This window comes from Protopterus annectens, chromosome 14.part0, assembly GCF_019279795.1.
Source record: "Protopterus annectens isolate FY-2018-M chromosome 14.part0, PAN1.0, whole genome shotgun sequence".
Classification (NCBI taxonomy): Eukaryota; Metazoa; Chordata; order Ceratodontiformes; family Protopteridae; genus Protopterus; species Protopterus annectens.
Window position 1 is genome coordinate 620405085 of NC_056748.1, and position 12908 is coordinate 620417992.

At 42.3% G+C, this 12908-nt stretch overlaps 1 protein-coding gene across 4 annotated transcripts in view; it reads left to right on the forward strand.

Moving 5' to 3' along the window:
- Nucleotides 1-12908, forward strand: part of HERC4 (HECT and RLD domain containing E3 ubiquitin protein ligase 4) — a 3175640-nt gene that overhangs the window by 1508627 nt on the left and 1654105 nt on the right. For all 4 annotated transcript variants that reach the window (XM_044056374.1, XM_044056377.1, XM_044056376.1 and 1 more), the window contains one exon: nt 718-777. In XM_044056374.1, the coding sequence (XP_043912309.1) occupies nt 718-777 (60 nt within the window). The remainder of the gene's footprint in view (nt 1-717; nt 778-12908) is intronic.

Here is a 12908-nt window from a genome sequence, read left to right on the forward strand (position 1 = left end):
CGGCTCCGAACCCATGTGTAATAACCAAGGCGAGATGAACACTCCACATGGAACGTTATGGTAAGGACATAACTTCTTTTTTCACTGTGTATGCTCCAGCTATGCTGTCCCCCAGTATGTATGTGTTTCCATGCATATGCTGTCGAAAGCTGCTGTGATCACCTTGGCTGGATTGATCTCTTATCCCCTGTTCATTGGTTTTATTCATTGCCTTCAGGACTCCATGTGTATATTTGTAGGTGCCATTATTCCTTCTCCCCAGGATGTGTGCACCATCATTGGCCTTACTCCACCCCCCCCAACTTTTCCATTGCCGAAGCTGGTAGTCAAACTCAATGGTCATGGGAGGGGGGGCATTGTCAGCCCTTGCTCTGTGCCTCAAGGCTGTGCTACTGTATTGAGTATTTGCTGCTGTAATGAATCAGAAGTTTTGTTGCATTTATTTTGTAAATGTGACAGGACATAAACATGTTACCGACATTTTTTTTTGCCTTAGTCATGCTTTCCATTTTATTCATTTCCTGTTTGTTACATTTGCTGCAAGACTAGACTAACTTTTAAAATATAGGTGGATGATGTAATAAATGCATCAAATATAATTTATATTTAATTGCTTTATTTAAATCACTATATTATGGTAGTTTTCACAAAAGTGACATTTGTATTTATCATGAGTAAATATTAAGAATTTAACATTTTGATCTGATTCTTTTGCAGTGAAATTGATGGGACATTTTCGTCATCTGGCTGTTTAAATGGAAGCTTTTTAGCAGTTAGGTGAGTACCAGAGTTCTTGTTATGGCACTTAAATAAGAAATTTAGTCATTCATTTATTAAGTAGATTTGTACTTGTGGGTAAATACATACAAAACTGTAACTTGTGAATGATTGCATGGCATATCTCCACATAAGCGAACACCATCACTGGCGTATGGGTCCTTAGTAATAGAACAGAATGGCTGTGCTGAGCTAAAGGTTGCTTTTTGTTGTGATGAGGTCTGTGCTGTGGCAGTAAGAGATTGAATAGAAATGGCTAATGGGGGAGTAAGACGAGACTCAAAATAGTTTCACTGTGAACATTTATTGTGTCCAGCCAAAAGTTAGTGTTATCAGGGCTGGCTTTGAGCAAACTAGAATTTTGCAGCCAGTTAGGATACTAGGTGTGCTTTTCCATTTAAAGGGCATCACCCTAATCTGGTAATTTTTCTTTAGTTTTAGTAATTTTCTGCCCCTGTTTTCTAACTGCAATGCAGGAAAAACAAGCAAACTCTGAGAACGATGCAAGTTCAATTGTTTTGTGAACCTGTATATTGTACTAGCATAAAGCATGTTGCAGCTTTGTACCAAGCAAATTGTGTTGGAAACATAACTCTTGTTGCAAGATATTGTACTTTAAGGTAGCTATTATGAAATTTATTTTTTGTGTTCCCTACCCTCCCTAATAGTGACATCACCGAAGTGTGTTACGTAAAAAGTGATGTAGCACGGGCAGTATCTTTTCCATGCACAGAAACTTCTGTGTACTGCATGTATTTCTAGACCAACCTGTAAGAAGGGTAGGAAGGATGGAACAGCAGTCTCAGGTGCTTGCTTGTAGGGGGGTGTCATTTGGCGATGAACATATGGAAAAAAATTGTTACGCCTTTGACTTGTTACAAGTGATTGCTCTCCAACCAGTATGCCTCCTTTCTGCACTTAAAATAGTTTTGTTTGGCACATCCTTTCTTTTTACTTAAGGTATGTACCTCTTTAGCTGTCTTCTCATTGGCATGGCAATTTGCTAAGACATCCTGCCATGTCTCTCAGTCTTTAGTGCTGTTTTCAGTTCTGTTGTGAGAAGAGTATTGGATACTTGCATTTGTGATCTTTGTCCAGTTTTTTCTTTTAATATTCAGCATACAATAGCCTCTGTAGGTTGGAGTGAGCACTTATTACTTGGGCTGTTATTTAGGATGGCTGTTAGTCTGTATAATCATCCCATACATACTGTGGTTCTCCATTCAGTTAGAAGTACATCTTTTGAAAGTGTAGTCTGTACTGAACATTGTTTGTAAATTGTGCTATCATTGGTTCTGTTAGTCATCTGTGGTTTTCTAAGTTGTATGCTGTATAACTCTTATTAAATACAACATTTCCCATTTCTGACTAAAGATATTAAGTGCACCACAAAATAAGGCCCTGTATATATATTTTTTTTGGGGGGGGGGGGTCGATCTGTTCTTCCACAGGTGTATTTCAGATAGTCTTTAACTAAAGACTTCCCAACTCCTTGTTTTAATGTACTTGTGTTTCTGTAGAGTTGGGCTGTTTTCCAAGACCAAAAAGGTAGGCAACGGGTTATACTGATTTATCTTCCAGTGTATCTATGACACTGACACTACTGAGAACAGTGCATAATATCTATATCTAGAGTAGTTATGAACACACGTTTATGATAGCTTTGTGTGCTAATCATGGATCTAGTTGTATGTACAAAGTTAAGAGGTTGTAATACAGGATGGAATTAAGAGTATTGGCATTTATCCCAGTTAATGTTGTGGTCACCAAAGAACAATGACTCAGATTTGACGTTGTCTAATGCTCAGTTTAGGTCATATTCAACCTTCTTGGTAGCTGGGGTGGGGGGAGGGGAAGTTGCAGTTGCTAACTTTGCTGCCATTCTCCAAGGTATTGATGAAAATTGCCTTTCTGAAATACTGTCAGAAATTTGGAAATCCATCAGAAGAATATTGCTTCCTTTCTTTATGCAACTTGTTTTGTGTTTAGGTGCATTTCTGTCTGAATTATATCTGTGGCATGACTATGTCATTTCAACTAGACCTCATAGAGCGGTAGTAAAATGAGACTGATTCTGATCTGTATTGATGTGGAGTTCTGTTTTATGTCTGGTATTCTACAGTTAAGCAAGCAATAAAGCCCTCCATGGTATCAATGAAATAATCACCCTTCCAGGTTGTTGTGAGGCCTGACAAAGGAGGCGGAGGGCTTTATGCCCCATTGAAAGGCCAGTTAACCATCATAATTGCTGGAGGAGAAAGTATTTTAAATCCAGAATGTAAGTTGTCTTAAGCATTTAATGTGTACAAGTGCATGGGACCAGTAGTTGCAGCCTTCTTGATTGTCTGTGATCAAATGAATGAAAAAAATCATAGTACAAGCACTGCAGATCTCCAGTGCCGCTCACTTGCCCCTGTTTTTGCTTTGTCTTTCAAAAATGTTTGATTCTTCTAGTAGATCACTGAAGATTGCCATCAGTCAGTGAAGTCAGGTATTATATAGATGTCCTTACATTCACTGTTGCAGTATTCCTTACTTATGGTATACGGGATTTCCCTGCCGTGAAAGCCCTGAGGGCCAGTATACCAAAGCCTACTAAAGTTTTATAGTATGCCAGATGTCCCAGTACGCTCCTCGCTTTTGCATAGGGCATAAAAGTGACGTCCAGATGTACCATCCTCAGAACTTCTTTGCTGCTAGTCTAAGCGCATCTTCTGATCATCATCTGAACATATACGTCATTTTCCACCAGTTTATCGCTGATAACCAAACCATTGCAGATAAGAACCCCATACGGGGGTTTTTTTTTTTTTTTTTTTTTTTTTTTTTGCTGCTCCAGGGGTTTACTGATATCCAGGAAGGGTAAATGCCAGTGTGGGAGTCAGATTTCCCATAAAGGCCACCCCAATAAATGTCTTTTCTATCTAGGAGCTTTTCATGACCATATGACCTGTCCAGTTTGTCAGGTTTTCGTTCTAAAACATTTCATAGTAGGTTTTCTTCTTTTCTCAAGGATGCTTATCGTCATATTCCAATCCATCCTCTTTTCAGGAAGTTTTTACGTTTCTCTGCATCCTAGCTTTTTCAGTTCTCTGCTTTGCCCTTTCTTCTGTCCCAAGGGTTTTCACCAAATGCCTCACCCCTGCCATTGCAAGCTTCAAGGGATCCAAGTATTTTGTTACTTGGATGACTCTCCAGCGATCCTGTTGCTAAATCTTCAGTGTGTAATTTCTTCTCTTCAGGGCCTGAGGTTCACAATAAACTTCATATAGTCTTGTCTGAACCCTTCTCAGGATTGTCTTTCTGGGTTGCAGGATTCAGATGGTGCCTATGTTGACATCCCTTCCTCCTCCTAAGACCTCAACTCTCATTTCTTTTTTTCAAACTCTGATTCCTCTTGCATCTGTTACAGCCAAGGAATTTCTCAGAGCTCTGGTTTTCATGGCATCCACCATTCCAGTGATTCCTATGGCCAGACTCCACATGAGTTTTGATTATATCTGAAGTCAGTTTGGCTTCAACATGTCCATTCCCTGGAATTTGTAGTTCTTATTTTACCTTGTTTAAAGAAGGAACTTCATTGGTGAATTCAGAAGTTGGCTCTGAACCCAGGGCTACCTATTCATCCCCTCTCTTCCTTCCCAGCAACTCTTCACAGATGCATCAGGTATGGAATTAGGGGGCAATATTTGGCTCGCTATAGGTGCAGAGAGTATGTTCACCTCATCAGCAGAAGGAGCACATCAATGTCAAAGAGATGAGAGCCCTTCTGCTAGCTGTTCAGACCTTTCATACTCTTCTCTCCAGGGCCTCTTAAAGTATGCACAAGACAAAACCACAGTTATGTGGTATATAAACAGACAGTGAGGAATATTATCTCCTTTGCCAGTTGGCTATTCTGGTTTGGGATCTTGCTGTCCGTTATCAAATGGCTCTTCAGGCAGTGTACATCCTTTCAGGTTAGAACATAGTGGCAGACAGTCTGTGGAGGTCCTTAACTCAATTCCATGAATAGATGCTTCAAATGAATGTTTCTGTACAGTGTCCACTAGTGGGGTACTCCTCAAGTAGATTTCTTTGCCTCCCCTCTGAACAGACAACTTCCTTGGTTTTGTGCCAGAGTCCCAGGTCCACTGGTGTGGAAGGTGGACACCCACTCGTTTTTCTTGGAGGATGAGGTTTCTTTATCTTTCCCTTCCCTTCCTTTTATTTGGAAAGTCCTGTACAAAATTCAACAGGACACTCCCAAAATCTTGTTGGTGACTCCTCCTGGCTGCAACAGGATTGGATGCCCTTCTGTTCATCTGCTGCAGTATGTTTTACATGAGGGAGTTATCTGCCATAGGCAGCCTGATGTGGGCCAGTATAGAAAAGTCTTTCACTACTGTAGGCTGCGTGGTACATCACATGTAGGCTGCTGTCATATGTTAGCGATAAGTGACATATGTATGCACCAACTTCAGAACTTCTGCTGCCATCCAAAAAAAGTCAAGTGCCAGCGTGGAAGACAAATTCTACATAAAGATAGCCATCTGAAGGGTTTGTTCTGCCTAGGGGCCTACCCATGACCAGCAATACTGTCCCTTTTGCCAAGCCTTTGTAGCCAAGACCCCTAAGAAGGAGACTTTCCTCCCTAGCCATTTACTTGGAAAGTTGGCACTTAAAGTTGCTAGCTAAATGCGAGATGGAGGGATTCTCCGGTCCCGAGGTAGAGTTGCTTACGAAGCAAAAGACTGAAAAGCTGAGGCCTGAACCTTCTGCTGCACCTCTTACCACTGATGTCTCTCCTGAGGTGGATGAGAGCCCGGAGATACGTACGGTTGCTGGTTTTGGTTCACAGGCTAAGCCTGATGTTGAGGCCGCCTTAGATCTGACTACAGTCATGTCCTCAGAGGCTAAACAGGCATCCATCTCTGATGTACAGGGGGAAATGAGGCTCATGATAACCGAAGGCTATAAGGGGATACCTCGGATCCTTGTTCGGGAGGAAATTCACTGTGATATTAAATATAGGTCTGCATCTGGGCCTCCTACATTACATAGGGCAGACCTGCATCAAAAGAAGAAGCAGAAGTCTGAACACTTGTCATCCCCAAAGGAACCCCAGAGTGATTGTCAACACTTCATCCAAGGCCTTTTCAAGGCCCTTATGACCCTTAAGCCCCTTACAGGTGTCGGTCCCTGCCCACCTGCACTGCTCCCCACATAAAAGAGCTATGGAAGAGGTTTCACCAGAGGAAGAGGGATCCGCAGAAGATGAATGGTCTAGCTTATTCCTCACAGATGCCCTCCCCCTTAGAGTACACCTCACCAGAAAAGGACGGACTTCACCCATGGAAGAACCCTCCTTTGGAGATAGACTTCAAAATGATCATTTCAAATGAGAGAGCACTCCGGTATCTGAAATACAAAAGAGATACTACAGTCTTCTGCAGTTGGAATCACCCAGCCCTTCAGGTATTCTTCCTGTTATTGGCCTTTTTAGATGCCTTGCTCTTCCTCTCAGTCCCCCGATTCCCAGCTTCCTGCCCCTAAGTAGCCTAACCAATTTTACCGGAACTTGAGGACTGCAGGTTCCTCTTCAGATGCACTTCAGCAGATCCATCAGGTTTCACTCGCTTCAGAAAACCATCCAGGTTACTATCAACTTCTCTCCTTCCTTCACATAAGGAGAGCAGGATCCTGGAAAGGCTGGGCAAAAAAGTGTACACTTCAGCATTTAGAGCCATTACTTACAAAACACACATGAACAGATTTGCCCTAGAGCTTCTTTCCCAACTTTCTCAGGTAATTTCTGATTTGCCTGATTCAGAGAATAATATATTGGCTGCATCCTTGCTTGGGGCATCTTCACAAGTAGCCCGCCACTCCATCAGATGCAGCTATGATGCTGCAGAGGCTTCTGCCAGGGCAGCTGCCCTCTGGCTGTGTCTTAAGGGGATTGTCCTGGCTAAGACTGCAGCCATTACCAGAGGATGTGAAATCTAAGCCTATGGATGCCACTTTAGACAACTCTGCATTGTTTAGTCTTGTAGCTGCTAACTTATTTAAATCTCTGCAAGAAAATGGTAAGGAATTGCAGAAATTGAAGCACATCTTTGTTTCTCCAGTGCCTAGATTTCAACAAAATTACCCAGCCGTAACTGCCTGTGTACATAGACACTCCCTCCTTCTTCCACCTAAAACAGAAAAGGGTGATAGGAGACCTTGGCAGCCCAGGGTCCCCTCCAACTCCCGCTCAGAAACCGCCCTTTCCTGACTAGCCTTGTTCCCTCTGACTGCCCAGACCACTTTACACACATTCCTCTTTCCCAGCACCTCTCTCTCTGCCAGTCTGGGAAAGTATAACTCAAGACTTGTGGGTTATTTCTAGCATTTAAAAAGGATATTTTCTGGTATGGGATTCCCTACCTTGCTTCAGGGGCATCCCTCAACCACCAAGGGAAATACTACCCTCCTTTACAGAGGTACTGCTAGATCTGTGGAGACAAGGGAGCATTCAGGAGGTACTTCAATACCAAAAAGGAAGGGGTTTCTACTCCAGAATGTTCCTAGTGTCCTTTGAGACCCATTCTTGGTCTGGCTTTTCGCAACACCTTCCTGAAGGTACCCAACTTCCATATGTTAACTCTTCAGACCGTGTCCCCCCTTATTCTGCCACAAGTCTACTTGGCTTCTCTGGATATCAAAGGTGCATAGCTACACATTCTCATCCACCCTAACTGCAGGAAGTTTTTGTTTGTTTGGCTTCCTGGCATTTTTAGTTCTCTGTCTTGCCCTTTGGACTTTCCACTACACCAAGGGTATTTACAAAATGTCTAGCTCCTGTGATTGCTTACTACAGGTTTCAGGGCATCCACGTTTTTCCTTACCTGGTTGATCCCCTCTTTCTGGCAACCTCCCCAGAAAGCCTGGAGCAAAGCATTCTATTTGCCATTTCTCTTCTACAAAATCTGAGATTCACCATAAATCAAAAAAAAAAAATCAATTCTCACTACTTCTCAGTATCACATCTTCCTGGGATGCAGAATATAGACCGATCTTATAAAGGTCTCTCTTCCCCTCAGAAGGTGCAGAACCTCACCTCCTACTTCCAAAACTTTCTACCTCTTCACCACATTTCAGCCAGTGTGTTCTTCAGGGATCTGGGCTTCATGGCATCAACCATACCAATGCTACCTGTGGCCAAACTTCACATGAGAAAACTCCAGTGGTTCCTAAAGTCAGTTTGGATGCAGCATTCGCATCCTCTTGAGTTTTCATTTCCTCTCATTCCCTGTCTGAAGAGGGAACTACAGTGGTGGACCCAACCAGTGCCACTCAACCCACGTCTCTCCTTGCATCCTCTGCCACCAGCCCAAGAGATGTTCACAGACAACCTCTTTTGGAAATTTTAAAGCACAAGGGGTATAGTCCCCATCTCAACAAAGGAAGCATGTCAGTGTAAGGGAGATGAGGACACTGCTACTAGCCAGTCAGACCTTTCATCCTCTCTCTCAACCAGGAACCTTTAAAGTTGCTCACAGACAATATGATTGTCCTCTGGTATATGAACAAGCAGTTGGGGAGCCCAATCCTACCTAAGCAGGTTGGCACTCCAGGCTTGGGAGCTGGCAATCCAATATCAGGTGACTCTTCAGACAGTGTGCATTCCATCCAGCCAAAATTGTGTGGTGGACACATTGAACGTGTCCCTAACACAGTTACATGAATGGATGCTTCAGAGGGATGTGTTTCTGCATTTTGTCCACCAGTGGGATATACCTCAAGCAGATCTCTCTGCCTCCCCCAAGAACAGACAACTTCCACAATTTTGTGCCAAAGTTCCACACCCTCTGGTTTGGAAGGTTAACCCCCCTGTCATTCTCTTAGAAGGGGATCTTTCTCTATGCATTCCCACCACTTCCGCTCATTCTGAAAGTCCTGTTCAAAATTCAGCAGGACAGCCCGAAAATCCTGCTGGTGACTCCCTTTTGGCCAAGACAGCATTGGTTCCCTCTTCTGCATTTATCCAAGGGCAGTCATCACAATTTACCTGACAGGATGGAGCTTCTCACACAAGACAAAGGAACTCTCTCTCATCCATCCCCAAGTGCGTACCCTTCAATTGACTCGGGGGGGTGATAGGGTTTTAATTCCTTTTAGATACCTGTTCTCTGAGGACGTGCTAAGGGTCCTGCAGGAGGCCAGGAAACCTAATACCAGAAATTCTTAACTGTCCAAGTGAAAGAGATTTTCACTTTGGTATCTCTCACGAAACCAAGATCCACTGTCAGTGGATGTCCCTTGAGTCTATCTTGTGTGAATTGCTCCGTGCTAGCTTGGCCTACTCTTCAGTGAAGGCCCATATATCAACTATTTCTGCCTGCCTGCCTCTATCTCCCCCTCTACTAGCAGATGTGAGGCTAAACAATTTCTTAAAGGTGTCCTTCACATTAGACCTCCCAGGAAAACCTATTCCTCCTCCTTGGAATCTTAATTTTGTACTTGAAAAGCTGGCTCTCCACTCTTTAGAGCCAGCTTCATCAGCTTCCCTGCAACGTTGCTCCTAGAAAACTGTTATACTAGCTGTAATTTTAGCCAGGCGCGTGTCTAAGTTCCAGGCCCTTATGGCCTCTCTCGCTTTTTTGTTTTTTTCATAACGACAGGGTGTCCTTGCATATCATCATTTCCTTTATGCCCAAGGTAGTCAAGGAATTGCCACTCAACCAGTCTATTCATTTACCTACCTACCTTTACTTTTCCCAAGAATTCTAGTGAGAAGGTGCTGCACACCCTCGATGTGCATAGACAACTTAGATTTTATTTAGACAAGATTAAGTCTGTCAGGAAGTCAGGCCAGCTTTTTGTTTCCCACCATTCCAGGGCTCTGGAATTGCCGGTTTCCAAGCAGACTGTTTCTACTTGGATGTCTAAGGTTATTTCATTTTGTTACCTGAAGCATGGTAAGACCCTTGCTTTTTATGTAAAGGTCCATTCCACTAAGGCTGTAGCTTCTTCTGGAGCTTTTTTCAAAGGACTATATACTAGCTCTATTCTTGAAGTGGGTACATGGACTTTTGTGTATACCTTCACTAAACATTACACATTGAATGGCATTTCTAACTCTAGGACAGGTTTTGTCAGAGCCATATTCCATGTTTTTCTGAAGAGCTAGACTACTTCTTCCTCCACCCTCTCCTCATGAGCGTTTGTACTCTCCCTCATGTAAAGAATACTGCAGCAGATGAATAGAAGGGCATAGAGTAGTTGTGTAAAATCTTACCATAACAATAGATGTCCTCCTCTTCTCTTTTGCAGTATTGCAATCCTTCCCTCTAGTTGCTGGGTTCTTTTCCTCATATGGTCATACTTTACTTTCCTTAGGATGGCATTCCTCCTGGGGCATTCATTTCTGAGGTTGGTGTGCGTACATCACTTTTATGGCTGACTTATGATGACAGCCTGCGTGTGACATACCATGTACCCAACAGTAGTGTAAAGCTTTTGTATACTGGTCGACGTCAGGTTGCCAGTGGCGGCTAACTCCTTCATATAAAGAATACTGAAACAGAGAAGAGAGGGACATCTGTTATTATGGTAAGATTTTGCACAGTTATTCTTTCCCTCTTCTACTGCATCTAGCCAAGGGCAGTCATCACATTACTTCACAGGGTGGACCTACTCACACAAAACAAGGGATCTCTCATCCATCCCCTTCTGTCCACTCTTCAACTGGCACAGTGGATGATAGGATTTTGATTCCTCGCAGACACCTTTTTTTCTGAGGGCATGCCGAGGGTTCAGCAGTAGTCCAGGAATCCCACTACTAGGAAATCCTACTTATCCAAATGGAAGAGGTTTTCTTTTTGGTGCCAGGAAACCCACTACTAGGAAATCTTACTTATCCAAGTGGAAGAGGTTTTCTGTTTAGTGTCTGTCTCGTAACCTGGATCCACTTACTGTGGCTATTCCTTTGGTTCTCTTTCATTTGTGTCAGTTGCTCATTACTGGCTTATCCTGTTCTATTAAGGCCCACTTATCAGCTGTCTGTCTTCATCTCCTTCTTTAGCTTCTAGATTTGAGGCTAAACAATTCCTTAAATGTGTACTTCATGTTAGACCTCCCAGGAAGCCTGTTCCTCCTTCATATGATCTTAATTCAGTTTTGGAGAAACTGACCCTGCTGCTTCATCTTCCTTGCAACATTGTTCTTTGAAGACTGTTCTTTTGTTAGCCATCACTTCTGCCAGATGGGTGTCTGAGTTGCAAGTATTTGTGGCTTGTCTGCCATTTTTGGTGTTTCGAAAGGACAGGGTGTCCTTGCGTGTACTAATCCTTTTATGCTCAAGGTGGTTAATGAGTTGTCACTTAGTCTATTAATTTGCCTACCTTTTTCCCCTCTCTGCAGTTTGCCAGTGAGAGGGTGCTATTAACTTGGGATGTGTATAAACAACTTTTATTTGGATAAGACTGTCTATTAGGAAACTTGTTTGTTTCTTTCATCCTAGGTCCGTAGGACTAGCTGTATACAAGCAGACTATTTTTTTGTCATACTGATAGTGAGACCCTGTCTTATTTTGTAAAGTGTCATTCTGCTAGTACTGAGGCTTCTTCTGGTGCTTTTTTCAAGGGGTTGGATACTACCTCTATTTTAGAAGCAGCTACCCTGGACTTCTGTAAGTACGTTTACCAAGCACTACAAGTTGGTGGTATCTCTAGAGTTAGAGCTGATTTTGCTAGGAGCATTCTCATGGCTTCATAGAGGACTTACTTCTGGTCCCTCCTCTAAAGTTTCTTCTTAAGCTTTGGCATTCTCCTATGCATAAGGAAAACTGTAGCAGTGAATCTAAGGACATAGTACAGTTGTGTAAAATCTTACCATAACAGTAGTCCTTGCATTCACTGTTGTAGTATTCAGTCCATCCCTCCTTCCCCCTAGTCCTTTCTTTCCTGGATGTACTAGTTACCTCCTCGAGTTCCTTAGACTGGTGTTGCCACTAGGGCAATCAGTTCTAAGGATGGTACATCCGAATGTCACTTCGTCACTTTATGCCTTCACAATGCGAGGAGCATACATGTGATGTCCAGCATACCATAAAACTTTAGTCGGATTCGGTATACTGGCTGCCATCTGGTTTCACAGCAGGGAAAACTCATATGTAAGGAATACTGAAACAGTGAAGGCAAGGTCATCTATTGTTTACACATCTGTACTTTTCATACTTTTATTGCTGAGAAAATGCAGATGTTATGTTTAAAGACTGACCCTGAGTTTAGGTCTCCCCCCTCACAAAGTTAGCTTTCTCTGTAATTCTTGAGCAAAGAAGTTGAGAGGTATGATCCCAGACTCTTGCTTGCTCAGTTTTTCTGTCTTTAGTATCACTTCTTGGACACACACACACACACACACACACACACACTATTTTTTTCTTTTACTTTTTTTTTTACGCTCTCTAAACAAAATCCCATTTATCCAGCATAAAACTTGGAGACAGTTTGCCTTTTCAGTCTGTGCTTCATGGCAGCTTAATATGCTGCTGTAAAGCAGTGCATTTTTTTTCACAGCTTATAACTGCACATTAGCACCCTGTTGGAGAATGTTCAGTCTCCATTAAGGTAACAGTGTACATTTAGTCCATTATTTAAGATGATTTAACTGGTTAAAGTGTAATGAACAATTGTTAGGTTCTGAGTGCTAAGGATAATTTAGGGTGTCTAAAAAAATCTCTCAAATTATTTCTGCTGAATAGTTTCATACTGGAGCTGTTTGGTATACCCTACATCAACTTTATTACAAGCTGACACAAGTACAAACTTGCAGTGTTATAAGATAGTAATGAATTTCATTTTTTTCTGTTTATTATTTTTTTGAATATTGTGTTAAAAATAGTACTACATTAATCTGCCTATTTATTTGTTTTCTGAAAATTGGAAGCTGTCTCTCTGTCTCTCCCTGCCTGCAGTTAGTTTATCCATCTCACTTCATTGTTATTCGGTGTAGAAGTCTTAGCCTAGAGGGATTCTCTGTGCCTTAAAGTCTTAGTCCCTTATCTCTGAAATTATTTCTGCTGAATAGTTGCATACTGGAGCTGTTTGGTATACCCTACATCAACTTTATTACAAGCTGAGATAAGTACAAACTTGCTGTGT